Source organism: Halichoerus grypus, chromosome 1, assembly GCF_964656455.1.
Source record: "Halichoerus grypus chromosome 1, mHalGry1.hap1.1, whole genome shotgun sequence".
NCBI classification, from domain to species: Eukaryota; Metazoa; Chordata; class Mammalia; order Carnivora; family Phocidae; genus Halichoerus; species Halichoerus grypus.
The window spans coordinates 145,203,065-145,221,996 of record NC_135712.1 but is presented as its reverse complement, the minus strand read 5'-3'; the positions used below and the strand labels follow the sequence as shown (position 1 = coordinate 145,221,996).

At 38.6% G+C, this 18,932-nt stretch overlaps 1 protein-coding gene across 4 annotated transcripts in view; it reads right to left on the bottom strand.

The window, feature by feature from the left end:
- Positions 1-18,932, bottom strand: part of ULK4 (unc-51 like kinase 4) — a 594,792-nt gene that overhangs the window by 549,969 nt on the left and 25,891 nt on the right. For 3 of the 4 annotated variants that reach the window (XM_078073211.1, XM_036080328.2, XM_078073222.1), the window contains exons 9-16: positions 16,015-16,107; positions 13,858-13,973; positions 13,635-13,704; positions 12,207-12,303; positions 7,025-7,129; positions 4,316-4,376; positions 2,564-2,745; positions 2,184-2,230 (exon numbers count right to left, since the gene is read on the bottom strand). In XM_078073211.1, coding sequence (XP_077929337.1) covers positions 2,184-2,230; positions 2,564-2,745; positions 4,316-4,376; positions 7,025-7,129; positions 12,207-12,303; positions 13,635-13,704; positions 13,858-13,973; positions 16,015-16,107 — 771 coding nt within the window. The remainder of the gene's footprint in view (positions 1-2,183; positions 2,231-2,563; positions 2,746-4,315; positions 4,377-7,024; positions 7,130-12,206; positions 12,304-13,634; positions 13,705-13,857; positions 13,974-16,014; positions 16,108-18,932) is intronic. The other variant, XM_036080329.2, reaches the window with a different exon arrangement.

Here is an 18,932-nt window from a genome sequence, read left to right as displayed (position 1 = left end):
ATGTTATAATAGTATCCAAAAATAGGGAACAGGGTAAATTAAATGATCAGGCATTCCTAGCATAGAAGAAAAGGCATACCTTGAAAAAAATCCTAGACAAATAGTTGATGACATTAAAAAATACATAACATATGGGTGCCTGGGTGGCTCAGTCGGTTAAGCGTCCAACTCTTGATTTTGGCTCAGGTCATGATCTCAGGGTCGTGCTGAGCGTGGCACCTGCTTAAGATTCTCTCTCTCCCTCTCCCTCTCTCGCTCTCAAAAAAAGTACGTAACATATGTTATAAGAAGAAACAAAACATTTTTAAATTTTATTTAAATTCAATTAACATATAATGTATTATTAGTTTCAGAGGTAGAGAGCAGTGATTCATCAGTCTTATATAACACCCAGTGCTCATTTCATCATGTGCCCTCCTTAATGTTCATCATCCAGTTACCTCACTCCCCCACCTCTCTCCCCTCCAGCAACCCTCAGTTTGGAGAAACAAAACATTCTATCATGTTATTCTATTTTGTTTTTCTATATGCTGAACAAAGCCAAAAAATAAACACATCTACTTCAACAGTGGTTATCCCCCAGCTAAGTTGAGGACCCTTATATGCTGTTAAGGGGATATGACCTGGGTCAGAGAAGGCCCCGCCGGAAGAACTGGTGTTTGAATGGAGGAAGACAATAAAAGAAGGTTCCAAGGAGAGGATTTATGTACCTAATTATTTATCATTTTCCTCAAACACAAGCTGTTTTATAAGGAAGCTTCAATCTAAAAGATGGGGGGGGCGAACAGTACTTGGAAAGGATAAAAAAAAAAATGTCTATTTTTACAAGTCAGCAGGGGGCACCCCATTCAAGGATATAAGTTTTAGCTGAAGTGTCGGTTTTGTTGGTTTCTTTTTAGTGAGCACACCACAAACCCTCTCAAAGTTTTACATGCTCAAAAATCACCTAAAAATCCTATTTGCAATGCCAAGTTTTACCTTGGGGAAGTAACCTTAGAAGATGCATAACAAAAATTATGCAAAAAAAAAAAAAAGCATTTTGTGAATACCTCGTTTCCCCCAAATTTCGCCAACATGGAAGAATAATTGGTATTAGCACATTTCACAAAACCCCTTCACCTTTATGTTTTTGTGTGCTTCTCTAACGAGAATACAAGATAAGTAGGCTTAAGAATACCAAGCACAACCACTGCAACCTCCATGCTCCAACATCTACCACCCACCCAGGAAGAATCAGGCACCATGCAAAGTAGCTCATGTACTTATCGCGTTCAAAGTTTAACTATTAACATCTACAAGGTAGATACACTATCCCCATTTTACAGTTGAGGAAAATGAGGCTCAGCACTTAAGGCAATTTGCCCAGAAGGCAGATCTGTGATTCACACCCAGGTATGTCTGTATCCAAAGCCCATTCAATTCCATTGCCCCACACAGACCCCCCTCTCCCACCATGGAGCTGAGACTCAGAAAGAGGTAATCATCCGGCCTGGTCTCACTGGCCACCAGAGCCCAGAGCCTTCTAACCTTTATCTAATGTGTTTTTCCACCATGGTATGCTGCCTGCATAATAAGCAAATATACATCCTTCCATCAGGAGCTTACAGAGCATAATCCCATTAGATTTTAAATAACATCATGAGGAAGTCATGCATCACGTAAGGGAAAGATAGAGTCACAAGGGAAAACTCTGCAGGAAGCAAAACTAAAACACAGGGATCAAGTGTTTAATAAAGAATACTCAAAAGAGGGGGGCCTGGGTGGCTCAGTCATTAAGCGTCTGCCTTCAGCTCAGGTCATGATCCCAAGGTCCTGGGATCGAGCCCCGCATCGGGCTCCCTGCTTGGCAGGAAGCCTGCTTCTCTCTCTCCCACTCCCCCTGCTTGTGTTCCCTCTCTCACTGTGTCTCTGTCAAATAAATAAATAAAATCTTAAAAAAAAAAAAAAAAGAATACTCAAAAGAGGAACAGTAACAAAGTGTCCAGATGTAGTTTATATATTCCTAGAATTATATTTATAATAGTTTAAGGCCTATTTTGAAATCTTTTTAAATTTGCAGTTGGGATGCCTATGATTGCCTACGATTCTATTACTTCAGTATATAAGAATTTGGACCTATGTGCTTTTGATAAATATGTTGTAACTATTAATGAATAATTTATTAAAATATAAATGATACTTACATATCCCAGTTTGGAGCTATTCGCAAATGCTGGATTAGCAACTGGAACTAGAATTAAAAAAAATAAGATGTACATTTCATTCATGAAATGACAGAGAAAGTGACTAACACATCTGACCTGTAGACAATGGAAATGTGAATCCTGCACTAGCAGACAACAAAAAAAGTTCATGATTACTGTCTATTCAACTGCTTTCAGACGTGAGGATTAAACAATAATTTCGGCAAACCTATAATCTTGATAAATCATTTTTTCCACTGTAATTAGATCAAATTAATATTTTAGCACTAACGTTTTAATCTCAACAGAAATACAAAAGTTACATGCAAAAGTCACACTGCAAGGACCAGGAAAGGAGTCTTTACAACCAAACTACATACCAGCGGGGAATGGAGGAGCCGGGTGGCCACATCCCGGTGTCCAGCCACAACACACAGATAGCAAAGGAGATTGAGCTTGGCTCGGGAGGCCCCCATGCTCTTCTCAGTGGAGTCAATCTGTGAGCACACTTGCTGCAAAAAGTCATTCCACTCTTGGTCTTTTAGAAATACTAACTTATCCACTGGAGAGGAAAGAAAATGTTAAAAGTGGGTATCATGTAAAAAAAAAAAAAAATGCTGAAAACATTACAAGAGAAATAAATGGAACATAGAATTTCAATAAATAAGATTAGGAATAAGAAAGTCCTAACTTTACAATGTCAAAACCAAAAGTGCTCCGAAGATGACACTACTTTTATTTATTCTTCTAGATTCCTCTTTTTCTACCCATGGAGACTTTTTCACTATGTGAATGGAAAACTATGCATAACAGATGCCTACAGGAGAATCATCCTGCAACCTAGAATCTAACAAAATACAAAGCTAAACTGTATTACAAAAAAGCAAAATACCCTTTGTATAAATAAAGCAATCTAGCCTTAAAATATCAGAAAAGCCAAGAATTGTACAGTTGTTAAAAGGTTCCAATGAAATTATTAAGCATAACAGGTTAATAGTCCTCTGGAAAGTCCAAGTCCAAACCCTCCACAAACAGAAAACAAAAACTGGGCAATGAGATGCCATCTAAAACTAACACAGTTTCAGTTAATTTCTATCTTTAAACAAAATAAGCTGTAATAATACTTTTTTTTTTTTTTTAAAGATTTTATTTATTTATTTGACAGAGAGAGACACAGTGAGAGCAGGATCACAAGCAGGGGGAGAGTCAGAGGGAGAAACAGGCTTCCCGCAGAGCAGGGAGCCCGATGCGGGGCTCGATCCCAGGACCCTGGGATCATGACCTGAGCCGAAGGCAGACGCTTAATGACTGAGCCACCCAGGCGCCCCTGTAATAATAATTTCTTAAAATAATTCAGCATAAAGGGAGAAAGGGAAGGAATATTATTTTGAAATACTCCTCTAAGGTTTTCATGAACAGTGGTTCTACTTGGCACAGTTTATTTAAATTTGAATATATTTATTTTTAATTTACTTTGATTTGCTTTTAAATTATAGATTATACTCTAGCTATGATGACAAGTTTTTTCTGGATCTAGCTTAATAGCTGCAAATAGATTTTATCAAACAAAATACATCAAAATTTAAGGTATAAAGCAATTTCTGATGTTCATCCCAATTAAGACTTCCCATTAGGTGAAAGGAAACATAACAATCATCCTTTAAGTAACTTAAGTATCTCCATTCCCACATCATGAGATACAATAAGTATCTCCATTCCCACAAAAGTGAACCATCTGACCCCTGTTGTCAACTGCCCCACTCTCTGAAGCAGAATCTCAATTCTTCATTATGGTCTCCACCCCTCTGTACCCACAAGAGCACCATAAGTGTTGGAAATTCAATGGACTCTACAAGGGGCAAGGGCAAGAGAAGGGCCCACCCAGCTTTACAGGAACTTTCACTCCCCCAAGAGTCCAGGGCAGCCCAGACTCAGCTGAGTAAGGTGAAACACTCACACGAATGGATTACAGGTTTATGACATACACGGCTCTGCCCCAAGAATATAGCCAGGTGGCAAGAACACAGGAACTTAGCTATTCAATAAATAAGATATTCCATTTGCTATTAAATTTCTGATTTATATCTATCTTCTAAGAGTCCATGTGTTTGACAAGGCCGCTATAATCCTACCTGAATGTGCCGGTAGATGCAGTATCTTCGGATCAAATTTAATTGGTGGTTGTTTCATTATCTGTGGTAGAAAAAACAAAAAAACTTCTAAGACGCCTTTTGAGACAGCTACCTGTCTCCTAATATATCGCCTAGTACCAGATTATAAATCAATTAGGGCAGAATAAAAAAAAAAAAATCACTGAAAATTTGTCACTAAAAAGAAAAAGAATTCAACATTGCCCTTCAGCTTAAAATATACACACACAGATAATAATTTATAAAAATAAAATCATTTCAGGGCACCTGGCTGGCTCAGTCAGTAGAACATGTGACACTTGATCTCTGGGGTCGTGAGTTCAAACTCCACGTTGAGGGTAGAGTTTACTTGAAATACATAAAATTTTTTAAATATCACTTCAATTGATATCTGCAATACACTAAAGCTTCATTAAAAAAGAAGCACTTTATCCTGGTAAGGATATCCTTAAAAGGATATCTTCTTAAGCTAATCAACCTCTAGGTTAGAAATTTAGTCATATCAACAAATACTTATTGGGTACCTGAGAGGGTGAGACAGTATGCTAAGTGCTAAGGGGGATAACCAAGATATAAAAGACACAATCCTATGGTCAGAGAGCTGATACTCTGGTTGGGAAGATAAAACCTGTTAAACAAAAAAAAATACAATATTGAACAATGCAAAATGGGCAGGACATAATTATAGTTGGAACATTCCACAGAAAGAAAATTTTCTAAAATATTAGAGAATGCGGAAAGCACTCTAGGCTGACAAGGTTTATGGAAGAGCTGGAGGGAGGCTGAGGTTTTAAAGAATGGTAAGGACTTCGTGGTTGAATTAGAGAACACACCATTGCAGGAAGCTGTGAACAGCATGAATAGGAAAGCACACAATTGGTTTTCTCAAGAAAGGGGAAAAAACAGGTAGTTTGACCCATAAGTTTGGAACAACAAAGGGTACTTTCATCCTGAGACTTTTAATTAAAAAGTTCAACCATCGGGTGCCTGGGTGGCTCAGTTGGTTGAGCGACTGCCTTCGGCTCAGGTCATGATCCTGGAGTCCCTGAATCGAGTCCCGCATCGGGCTCCCTGCTCGGCGGGGAGTCTGCTTCTCCCTCTGACCCTCCCCCCTCTCATGTGCTTTCTCTCTCATTCTCTCTCTCTCAAATAAAGAAATTAAAAAAAAAAAAAAATCTTTAAAAAAAAAAAAAAGTTCAACCATCATCTCTATGTCTAAATCCTCCAAAACTTCTCTATAGAGAATTTTAAAAAGCTTTGCTGGTAGTATTCTTGCCAAAAATGCATAACCTCATACATACTAATCATAAGAAACACTTAGACAAACCCAGCTTGAGCGACAGTCTACAAAATGCCTGACCAGTACTCTTCAAAATGTCATGGTCATGAAAGCCAAGGTCAGGAAAGCCGAGAAATAACCACAAGGCCATGAAAGACAAGGACAGGAAGTAGGAGGAAAAGAAGGCATAACAGCAAACTGTTAACAAGAGACCCTAGAACAGAAAAAGGACATCAGTGGTACAACTGGTAAAATTCAATAAATTTGGGAATTTAGTTAATAGCACTGTACCAATGCTAATTCCCTGGCTTTGCTAACCATTCTATGGTGCTATAAGATGCTAACATTAGGAAAAGCAGGGTAAAAACTATACAGGAACTCTACTATATTTGAACCTTTTCTGTATGTCTAAAATTAGAAGTTAGAAAATTTCTACTAAGGCTTCCCCAAAACAATTAAGTATGATTATAATAGAAATAAAGAAACAGAAAAAATATGGTCAAAAGATATTACAAACTCTTCTTAGAAGGTCCACTGGGAAAATGACCCATTACGTTAAATTTGGCATGATACATAATTACTCTGCCAGATATCTGAACTCATGAAAAGAATTAGCTCCATTATGAAAAATTGTTGGGTAATCTATATTAAATCTTGTCTACCTAATAAATATGCATCCAAAAACCCATTTGTTCTAAATTACAGTAATGTTCCCCAAGGAGGAAAGAAAATGGCCATAAATTAAAAACAGAAAAAGACATTTAAAAATTAAAATACAGAATAGGTAGTACAGAGGGCCTGAGAAATTAATTTTTCTTTTCTTAAGCAGAATACTCATCCTCCCCTAGTAATATAGCACTACATTCCAAGCATCATGAAGCAGCAAAAATCACGCTGGATATGAAGTGCACTGTGAACCAGAACTCCTCAAGCTCCCAGTGTCTCCCCACCATCTGGCCTGGGGTCCTGAGCACCTGTGAGAGGGCATGGTCTCCGTGTGCCCTGCCCACCCACCCCAGTCGGGGGAGCAGTGGTCACCCACATCTGCTTTCCTAACACATCCACAACTAGAGTGTTTGGAGAAATTCACCCAAGTATATATGGAGAAACGAAGGGACTGAGGATGAAGGTCTGAGGCCTAGAAGCCCATGGACGGAGGGGAGGCAGAGCTGATGCAGAAGAGGGAAAAACTCACCACTCAGTGAAGCTGAAAACAATGCAGGAAGAGAAGAGGGTTACAGGCAGGGCGGGCATTAGAAATGTAGACACGTGGCACAAGGGACATAAAAGCGGACATGAGGAAAGGCAAAGAAAATATGGCAAAGAATATTTGCGATGAAAATATCACCAGGATTCCAGCTGCCAGGACAGTCTAAAGCTCAGCCCTCAGCTGTTACAGCACGTTTCCACACCTTTGGGTTGTCGATAATCGGGGTGACAACAAGATCAGAGTCCATGTAGATAAGCTCTCTCATCTGGGATTCCAGGTCCTGCTGACTCAGGCATTCACTTGTGTTCTGAAATAAGAACAAAAATGAGGCTTTCATTCTGTGACTAGTGAAAGGCTTTTAAAAACTGAGCTCTTAAGATGCTGAGTAAGACACCACTGGAAGGGTCACCTAGATCAGCACAACTCACTTTGCTAATCAAAACATTTTCACAGTCTTCTTTGATCCTCACAAAGATCCTCAGTCCTCTGTATCATCATTCCCTTTTTTTTTTTTTTTTTACAGAAGGAAAACACAAAGCTCAGACAAAGTAACGGACTTGTTTGTGCTTACCACAAAGGTTGGTTAGGACCAGAAAACAGATCTTCTATAGTCTAATGTTCTAAGCTATGACGAGGCAAACTGGTTTTTCAATCACCAGCATGGTTTTATTCATTCATCCACTGAACACTCATCACTTTATTCTGCTTTACAGAATATTCAGTATGAAGTTAAAAATTACAGCATAAAAGAATTTCAGGATCAAGTTGGTACCTGTTACCTAAGTGTTAAAACCCTCTATCTTTATAAAAGCTGAAGTAGAGTTAACACATAATGAAAATGAGTAACCAGATATTTGCCATCAGTTCCTTTGAGATGTTTCTTTGTGCTCAAACAGTAAACAGAACTCTCATTCCTAGTGCTATGTCTTAGGACTTCACATCAGACAAAATAAGAGGATTTATGCATTAAGAATTTCCACTGAAACACTGAACAGCAAACTGAACAAGACAGAAAACCAAATCAGTGAAGTGAAAAATGAGGAAATTATCCAAAACTGAGGCAGGGGCATGAAAAAAGGAATAGAATAATTAGCTAACAAAGTTCCCAGAAACCAAGACCACCCCTTTGCAATTTAGAAAACAGACATATAAAAAAAAATACACGAAGAGTAAGTATGGAACAACTTTGGAAAACAAAAATTTTAATGCTTAAAGGCATGGACTTTCAAAACAGAAAGACTTCAAAGAAAGGCCATAATGAATGACTTACATTCTAATATAATATATTCTTCTAAGAATTAGGCAAACCAATTAGAAATTTATATGTAAAAATTAATTTCCTATATATAAACAAAATGTATGCACAGATAACAGATTACAAAAATGAAATACCAAGGATGTCTGGGTAGTTCTGCCTCCCCTCCATCCATGCTGGTGAGCATCCAACTCCTGATTTCGGCTCAGGTCATGGTCTCAGGGCCATTAGATCGAGACCTGCATCAGGCTCTGCACTGGGTGTAGAGCCTGCTCAAGATTCTCCCTCTCCTTCTGTCCCTCTCCACCCCCTACTCACGCTCTCTCTATAAAAAAGAAAAACCTACTCATGATAGCAAAAAATAAAATATAATGCTCAGGAATAAACTAAATGATCAAACACTATAGTCTACTAAATGAAAAAAAATTAAGTTAAAAAATTATGTTCCCTTGTTTGAAAATGAACACATATGTATAGAACCAAAAGAAGAAATGTCAAAATATAAGCAGTAGTTCCTCTGGGTAATTAAATTACAAGTAGGTTTGGTTTTGGGTTTTTTTTTTTTTTTTTTTTTTTTGGTCGTCTTGTACAGTTTCTAAGTTTTCTACAATTATTTTTTTTTAAAGATTTTATTTGAGAGAGAGAGAGACAGCACAAGGAGGGAGAGCTGCAGAGGGAGAGGGAGAAGCAGGCTCCACACTGAGCAGGGAGCCCAATGTGGGGTTCCATCCCAGAACCTGGGGATCATGACCTGAGTCAAAAGCAGACGCTTAACCGACTGAGCCACCCAGGTGCCCCAAGTTTTCTAGAGGTATTATAAAAAGTTTGTAATTGAATCTAAAAGTATCACTTAAAAAATTATAAAAGATAAACCCTCATATAGTACTTACATAATTACTGCTTGAATATTCTCAATAAAATGACAAAGTGCACTTCTCTACAATAACCATGTGCCAGAAGAGATTCAACATTTATTTCAGAATGCATTTTTACTTTTACACTGATTTTCTATCTCACATATAACTAAATAATTATTGGCAGAATGAGATTATAATGCATTTATATTTAAATAAGTTTCATGCAGTCCAAATGCATTTTACATTACATAAAAATTACAGTAACAACTGAAAGCAAGTATATCTCTCAAGCACTAAATACAATAACTTCGGAAAACTTTAATTCAAAATATCTCTGCAGGGTGATAGACATTGGGGAGGGTATGTGCTACAGTGAGCGCTGTGAATTGTGTAAGACTGTTGAATCACAGACCAGTACCTCTGAAACAAATAATACATTATAGGTTAAAAAAAAAAAAAAAAGAGGAAGAAGAAGATAGCAGGAAGTGAAAAATGAAGGGGGGGAAATTGGAGGGGGAGATGAACCACGAGAGACGATGGACTCTGAAAAACAAACTGAAGGTTCTAGAGGGGAGGGAGGTGGGGGGATGGGTTAGCCTGGTGATGGGTATTAAGGAGGGCACGTTCTGCATGGAGCACTGGGTGTTATATGCAAACAATGAATCATGGAACACTACATCAAAAACTAATAATGTAATGTATGGTGATTAACATCACATTAAAAAAAAAGAATAAAAAAAAAACTGAACGAAATTAAAGACCTAAACAAATAGACATTCCACATTCATGGAGGAAAACTTTACATTGTTAAAATGGCAATACTCCCCAAATTCAGTGTCACTGCCATCACAATCCCAGCTGGCTTCTTTACAGAAACATGCAAAGTGCAAACTGATTCTAAAATTCACATGGAAATGCAAGGGACCCAGAATAGCCAAAAAAAACCTTGAAAAAGAACAAAGTTGGAAGAATCATACCTCCTAACTTCAAAACTTACTAAAAAGCTATGGTGATCAAGAACAGCTAGCTAGGGGCACCTGGGTGGCACAGTCAGTTAAGCATCCAACTCAATCTCAGCTCAGGTCTTGATCTCCGGGTCATGAGTTCAAGCCCTGCATTGGGCTCCACGCTGGGCATGGAGTCTACTTAAAAAAAAAAAAAAGAAAGAAAAGAAAAAAAATTGGGGCACCTGTATAGCTCAGTCGGTTGAGTGTCCAACTCTTGACTTCAACTCATGTCATGATCTCAGGGTCATGAGATTGAGCCCTGCACTGAGCTCTGTGTTGGGCATGAAGCCTGCGTGGGATTCTCCCTCTCCCTCTCCCTCTCCATTCCCCCTCCTCCCTCCCTCACCCTTGTGCTCGCTCTCTTAAAAAAAAAAAAAAAGCTAACCAGTTACTGTACTACCAGCATGAGAAGGATGCACAGATCAACAGATTAAAGAGTCCAGAAATAAACCCCAGCTTTATAGTCAATTGATAGTCAACAAGAATGCCAAGATAATTAATTGGGGAAAGAACAGTCTTTTCAACAAATGGTGCTGAGACAAATGGAAATCCACATGCAAAACAATGAAGCTGGACCCCCGCCTCATGCCATATACAAAAATTAACTCAAATGAATTAAAGAGCTAAAGGTAAGAGCTAAGCATAGGCATAAACCTTTGTAACCTTGAAGTAGCCAATGGCTTCTAAATTATGACACCCAAAGCATAAGCAACAACAAACACGCACACAAAAAGATAATTTGAACTACATCAAAATTTAAAATGTCTGTGCTTCAAAGGACACCACCACCAAGTCACATACCCAGAATATATAAAGAATTCCTACAACTCAAATGGGTAAAGATTTGAATTCTTCCAAAGGAGATATACATATGGTCCATAAGCATATGAAAAGATACTCAACCTAATTAACCATCAGAAATGCAAATCAAAACTAGATGTAATTTCATACACCCCAGTATTGCTACCATGCAGCATGATTCACAGTAGCCCAAAGGCTAAAGCAACCAAAGTGTCCAAAAATGGATGAACAGGTAAACAAAACATGGTTTATACACACAATGGACTATTAGCTTTAAAAAGGAATGAAATTCTGACACATGCCACAACATGGATGGACCTTGAAGATATCACGCTGAGTGTAATAAGCCAGACACAAAAGGGCAAATATTATATAGTTCCACTTGTAGGAGATGACTAGGCAAATTCCCAGAGGCAGAAAGTAGAATCGTGGCTGCCAGGACTGGGAGGAAAGGGAGATGGGGAGCTATTGCTTAGTGGGTACACAGTCTCAGTTTGGGATATGAAAAAGTTCTGGAGATGGATGGTGGGAATGGTTGCACAAAAATGGGAATGCCACAGAACTGTCCACTTAAAAATAGTGAAATGGTAAATTTTACGTAATGTCTATTTTACCACAATTAGAAAACAAACGGACAGTAACAAGTTTTGTTAGGGATGGGTAAACACTGGAATTCTCACCCAGTGCTGGGGGACAATGTAAAATGGCACAGCAGTGTTGGAACACGGAGTTACCACACAATGCCGCAATTACACTCCTACAGGTACAAGGAGAAATTAAACACATGCCCACTCAAAACCATGCATACGAACCTTCACAGCAGCACAATTCACAATAGCCACAAGGTGGAAATGACCGACATGTCCACCAACTGATGAATGGAAACATACAATGTGGTATATACAACAAATTATTTTTTGGCACTAAAAAGGAACATAGGACTGATACATGCTATAATTTGGATGAATCTTAAAAACATTAGGTTAGGTGAAAAAAGCCAGTCACAAAAGAACACATATTTCATTTACATGCAATGTCCAGAATAGACAAATGTATAAAGACAAAAATGAGTAGTTGCCTAGGGTCAGAGGAGAGAGAAATTGAGGGAAGATGGGAGTGACTGCTAATAGATGTGCGGTTTCTTTGTGGGATGACGAGTGTTCTCAAGCTGACTATGGTGATGGCTGCATGACTCCGTGAATATGCTCAAAGCCCCTGAACTGTACGCTCCAAGTGAGTGAATTACATGGGATGTCAATCATATCTCAGGAAAGCTGTTATCAAAGAAATAACTATGAACCAACTCCCTCTTAAGAGTACTTACCAGAAAAACCAGTGATCAAAGATGACGACTTAATTGTAAATTTCGTCATTTCGATCATAGTTCAGAGATGAACTTGGCAATTATTCTTCTGAGTCTCTATATCATATGTGAAAAAAAACAGAAAGTCCCCCTCTGCTCACCTTGATTAAAGGAGAAGTCTTCTGGGGTGAATGCTGAGTCCTATCCTCACCAGGATTTAATCCCACTGCAGTGCTCGTTCTTGGAGTTGGACGAGAACTGGAAAATACAGACCAGTCAACATTACTCACATTTTAGAAACTTTAAGGTTACTATTTAAGGTTTACTATTATCTGGAGGGAAAAAAAAAAAACATATCTCATGAAAAAAACAGAATAATCAAGATTCTTGGTGATCTCATATATTTAAACCCTAATTTGTGATTATCCAACACTTTTTTTGTAAATGTCAAAGCAATTTCCTGGTTAATTTATTATTTCTTTTATTTATAGCACCTATGTTATATACAGTAGTTTCTATTTTAACTAAAAACCTTAAAACATTGATTTTATTATTTTTTAAATGTCTGCTGGTATCAGGATTGACATAATAAAATAGATCGGACTCTACAAAGGATGGAAAATATTTACAATTTCAGAATATGTTTGAAATGGAAAATGATCTTGGTACCGATTTAAGAAACAAGTTATAATCTGCACCTATTTTTAATGATCCCTCCTACCCTTAAAATTGGTTGTCATACTCTGTGGGTCACTCCATTACTCCTGGGTCTCTGAGTTTTTCACATTTTAAGAAATTTTTCCATTCAGATCATTAGGGTCTTTTACAATGAATTCCTTCAAATTCCCAAGTATCAAGATTCTCACCTCTCTTTCACTTATCTGTTTATTTATTCCTTGAACAAGTCCTTATTTAACTCACAAAATATGCCAAAGATCAAAGTTTTTAAAAACTGAATTTAAAATGCCTAGAATGTATATAGATAAAGTTAACATATTTTATATTTAAATAGAGTAAAACAAGTCAGGAAACTTTAGTTTATTGTTACAACCCCTATGTCATTAAAATAAAACTATTTGTGTCTAAGACTAAAACTATAAATAAAATGTAACACTTAACACATATTACTAAAATTTTAAATACATTGGTCTTAATCACATTAAAATACCATTCTGATTTTTTAATTGTTTCGATGATTACATTATTAGGTAAACATTATTGAGGCCTCCATATAAAACAACACTTAACAAAAAACACCTGTTCTTTCCTGTGGGCCTTTATCCAAGAAAGAAGCTGGCCTGCTAAAATTTCAAATTTAATTCTATTTGAAGGGAAAGTACAAAATGAAGAGGTTTCAACCCTTATGAATAGGTGGTTCAGTAAAAACTTTTAAAAATGCACAGCCAAGTCAACATTCCATTGGCCAGCACTTAACATTAACTTTGAAAGCAGAGAGTGAAACTGGAATTTGGCATTCACATCCCTGTCCTTTAGCTCTGTGTAACACGGTTTGCCACCAGGACAACAGATGCTTCGGGAAGACCCTGTCATCTCCCATGGATTCCCTCCTGCTCTGTCAACATACCTACCTGAGAAGAAACATGGACTCATTCGGTTGACCCCCAACAGTACTTTTAGGCCGCAACTCAGTTGGATTCTCTGTGGCAGGAAAGAAAAACATTATCCATGAAGGACCAAAAATACCATGAGAAGAGCAGGATGCAGACAAAAATTTTAAGAGTGGTAACAAAAACTAGAAACTCTCAGAAACAGCATCGTAAGCGGCATGAACGTGCTCCAGTGAGAGCTCACCTAGTCTGAAAGAGTGACTTAGTCGTTGACCACTCTTCCCCCCCTTGGCTTGTCCGCTCGGAGGCTTCAAAAACTCCTTGGAATCTTGTGTCCCAGAATGCTCCATCACTTTCCTGCTGTTCAACAGGAGAAAGCCAACACAATCAAATTTACTTTTGAGCTTTCTATCATTTTCTAGAAGAAAATTTACAATTAAGTCGTCGTAGAACAAGAGGTGGGAAAAGATCATTAACTTACAGGTAACATTTGGCAAAGCCGTGGAGTTGGAAAGTATGGTCACTGAGTAGCTAAAATGAGCACTCACTATACCAAAGGCATTGTATGGAGTCTATAAACCTTATCCCTGAGAAATAAATAGCAGCACTCAGATTGGGGAAGGAAACCAGAACTCAAAGTACCAATAAACCCACAGTGAGTTTCCCATTTATTTTTCGCCTTCCAGTATTGCCTGGCCTGGACTCAAAGGCAATGAGTATAGACAAAAGGAGCCCCCAAGATAAGCTTCCTATTTCTGTTCTAAGGAACAGGACAGGGGACCTCTAAGGGTCAGAGCAGGGGAAATCCCCTGGTTTGTTTTGGTTTTTTATTCTGTTTTGTTTCTTTTTCCATTTTATTCTGTTCCAGCCTCTGGGTAATCCTGCAGCAGCTAGCTGGGGAAACAGCAGCTTCTAGCCAGTGCCTACAACAGAGAGGGGCACCTCCTTTAATCACACAGCTATGATCTCAAGAACATGAGGCAAATCCCTGTTGCTCTGTTCTTTTTTTCTCCTAGCTCGCTGTCCTCCTGCCACTTGGCCCCAAACACCTGCAGCAAGACATAAAAATTCTAAAATAGCATGACTAAGTGGGGTTCACTGTAGGATTGCAAGGCTGGCTCAGTATTTGAAAACCAACTTATGTAAGAGTACATAATCAGAGCCTAAAGAAGAAAACCCATATGATCTTATCAACTGATAGAAAAAGGCATTTGACAAAATTGAACGTTCATTCAAACTACAAAGAGCAACTACACAAACCTCCAGCTCATTGTACTTAATGGTGAAAGGCTGAAGGCTTTCACCCCAGAGACAGAAACTAGGCAAAGATATTCACTTTCATCACTCCTGTTCAACATCTTACTGAAAAAGGCTTAGCAAGGGCAATAAGGCAAGAAACAAAATCAAAGGCATAGAGATTTAAGAGGGAAGATGACAAACTAAGGGCAGAGGTGTTCTGTGACTTGCTGATGCTAGAGGACCAGGACCAGGACCCCACTTTCTGTAGTCCCTACAGACCCTAACACAATGGGGAGAACAGGATTGAATCTCACTGGATCAGAGAAACCCAAGTTTGGGGAGACCTTAAATAAAACTCAGGCTTCTCTTATCCAATACACTGAATTTGCCAAGATGAAAATCAAGGATCAGACAACCATTCACCACTGAATAAGTGGAGGGGGAGCAAAGCCTAATTAGCCCAACTTTATTTGACCACTTCTCAGCTGGTTATTTATACCATCACGTGAGTAAGCGTCCTGGGCTAAGAAGATTTTATAACAAAAATGAGGTGTATTAGTCAGGATCAGACAGGAGCTAGGTTATGCTGTGGTAACATACAACCCACCAATCCCAGTGGCTTGAATCTCATCACTTTGTCTCACTCATACACACAGCCATTGCAGGGAAGCTACACTCATCACAGTCACGGAAGACCCGGCCTGACAGCAATCCTATTTGGACATTTTCATCCTAGTTACCCCATCAGGGGGAAGAAATGTGTCAAATCTCACACTGGCTTGTGAGGTTTCCATGCAGAATGAACACACGTCACTTCTGCTCACATTTCATTAGCCAAAGCAACTCACATAACCACATCTAACTCAAAACGGGGAAATGAGATCCTACCATGTACGTACAAGGTGGAAAGTGAGTTACATTGGATGGCCAGAGCTAATGACTAGCATAGTAAATCACTGGAGAATAAACAACTGATCAGAAAAAGCAAATTCGAGAACACAGAATGTCATGACTAAACTCTTTAAGCAACGCTTAAAGAAATGTTTGATTTTCTCCTAGTCAGCAGAGAAATTCATGTCATTGATGCTGCATTGATAGAACAGTAATCAGTATGATCATTTAATAACCATGCCCCCCACACAAAGATAAGCTTATATACTACCTGACGTTGGAATCCTCAGTGCTTGATGCCTGATCTTTCCTAGTGAAGGCATCCTTCCAAAATGAATGCTGCAGTAGGCCTGCCCAAGTTAATCTTTATAAAACATAATTGTTAAAATTCTATTTTAACATGATTTATTTACCATGCACAATTCCCAAGTCATGTCCCAACTACATCTACCAGATTTTAGGATTTACAAATTTTTCTCTATAAATGTAGCTCAGCAATTCTTTCATACTTTACTTTTTTTTTTTTTTTTTAAGATTTTAATTATTTGAGAGAGAGAAAATGCACCAGAGAGCACATATATGGGCAGAGGGGATGAGGGAGAGAGTCTCAAGCAAACTCCCTGCTGAGTGTGGAGCCTGACTCGGGGCCCAATCCCACCACCCTGAGATCATGACCTGAGCCAAAACCAAGAGTAGGATGCTTAACCAACTGAGCCACCCAGGTGCCCCTATTTTCATTTTAGTATACAATTAATCTCTTAGCAAAACCAAAAAAATAATTCAGAAGCCTTAAATGGTACAGAATGAAAGAGTCTGACAACTAAATATTAGAAATCTCAGGGCTCATACTCCATGGAGCCTGATGAAAACATTTTGAGTTCTCAAAAACAGTCTATGAAAGGAGTGTATTTTTTTTTTTTAAAGATTTTATTTATCTATTTGACACAGAGAAACAGCAAGAGAGGGAACACAAGCAGGGGAAGAGGTAGAGGGAGAAGCAGGCCTCCCACTGAGCAAGGAGCCCGATGAGAGGCTCGATCCCAGGACCCTGGGATCATGACCTAAGCCGAAGGCAGACGCTTAACGACTGAGCCACCCAGGTGCCCCTATTTTCATTTTAGTATATAATCTCTTAGTGAAACCCAAAAAAATAATTCAGAAGCCTTAAATGGTACAGAATGAAAGAGTCTGACAACTAAGTATTAGAAGTCTCAGGGCTCATATTCCATGGAGCCTGATGAAAACATTTTGGGTTCTCAAAAACAGTCTATGAAAGGAGTCTATAATTAGCTTAAAATTTTAAAGTAAACATATCAATTATCAATCTATAATTCTGTCATCCTTTATTCTATATACCCTACCTGTTTCACACATTTCATTTTGGGGGCTTCACTTTTAGAACTGCATTCAGAAATAAACAAGAAAATTAACCTCATAATTTTACACAGTCACACTTCTGTGTAGGAGCCAAAATGTTATCTAGCTAGTTCACCCACACTAAAATGACTTCAGGCTGTATCTAAAATCCAGACTCACTGTCAATGCATTAGTTTTTATAATCAATAGAGTAGGTTTCTAGTTATAATCAGACTCGGAATGGTTAAGCCTGACTGAAATTTCAAAACAAAAGAGAGAATGTGATTATTCAAAATGTCTCTATTGAAATAAAAACTACTCTGGGGCGCCTGGGTGGCTAGGTTGGTTAAGCATCCGACTCTTGATTTCAGCTCAGGTCTTGATCTCAGGGTCATGACTTCAAGCCCTGTGCTGGGCTCCACGCTAGGCCAGGAGGCTAGGAGCCTACTTAAAAAAAAAAGAAAAAAAGAAAAACTACTTAGATCAAAACTAAAACATGATTAATGAAGAGAAAGAATCTGCAATCACATATAATATCCCTTTTATACAAAGGGCTCTTAAAATTCACTAACAGAGAAATAAAAATTGCCAATAAAGCGAAATTTCTTTTTCATCTGGCAGCTTGGCTAATATAAATAAGGTCAACAAAGTCCATTGTAGGTAACGCTGGGAGGGAAGGGGCTCTCTAAGGTTACTAAACCAGCACACATTCCAAGAATGTAGCAAATGCATCAAACTGTTTCATGTTCTTAGCCTCTGGCCATCAAACCCACAGTCAGAAATCTCTCCAAAGCTGCTAACTAACTAAGTGAACAACAACAAATACACAAAAGGATTTTTACTGTAGCAGCCCATATAATACTCTAAATCAAGAAACACTCTAGGGACACCTGGGTGGCTCAGTCGTTAAGCGTCTGCCTTCGGCTCAGGTCATGATCCCAGAGTCCTGGGATCGAGCCCCGCATCGGGCTCCCTGCTCAGTGGAGAGCCTGCTTCTCCCTCTCTCTCTGCTGCTCCCCCTGCTTGTGCTCTCTCTGTGTCTGTCTCTCTGTCAAATAAATAAATAAAAATCTTAAAAAAAAAAAAAAGAAACACTCTAAATGTTTACTGTGCTTAAGGTTAGCACAGGTACATTCTACAGCCATTTAAAAGGACTTAGCAGACATAAAGAACTAGGTTACAGAGTGGTACCACTTATGCAATAAAGTATACAAGAATATTAATATGTGGAAATGTGAATACACCATTCTCAAGTATATGTGTATCCGATCAAAAGGTGTCTGGAAGACTACAGCAAAATAACGCCAATCCTAAGAGCATCCATTGTAAGCGCAAGGGGTTTTTCCTACCACTTATACAAGAATTAGCATCTCCTTCTGCAGTTTTTCTCTTATATTTAAGGAAGCTAGAGAATGCATTATTTTACATGCTACACTAAACTGACTCTTCATTTTACACCCTGAAGCAGAGACCCCAAATACTTGCCTAAAAACCCCCCAGTTACCTAGAGGCAGAATCTGAAATAGAAACCAGTTGCTCTTGTCTGCCAACCCAGGGAGGCCCCCTCCGGGCTGCTCCCCTCCTCCCCTCCTCCCCTCCACCCTCCCCTATCCCATGCCACAGTGATTTCTAACTTTCTGCCATTACTGTAACTCAGAAAATTCACACTGTGCCTATGATCCTCACACTTGATACCCTCGTTATGACAGGATTATCATAAAAACATATCACATTAAAATACCACTCAGTAGTTATTACATTAACTATCTTGACTGCATCATCCCTCATTCAATAGTATAAGACAGTTTTAGCCTGAAATCCACAATGGGAAAA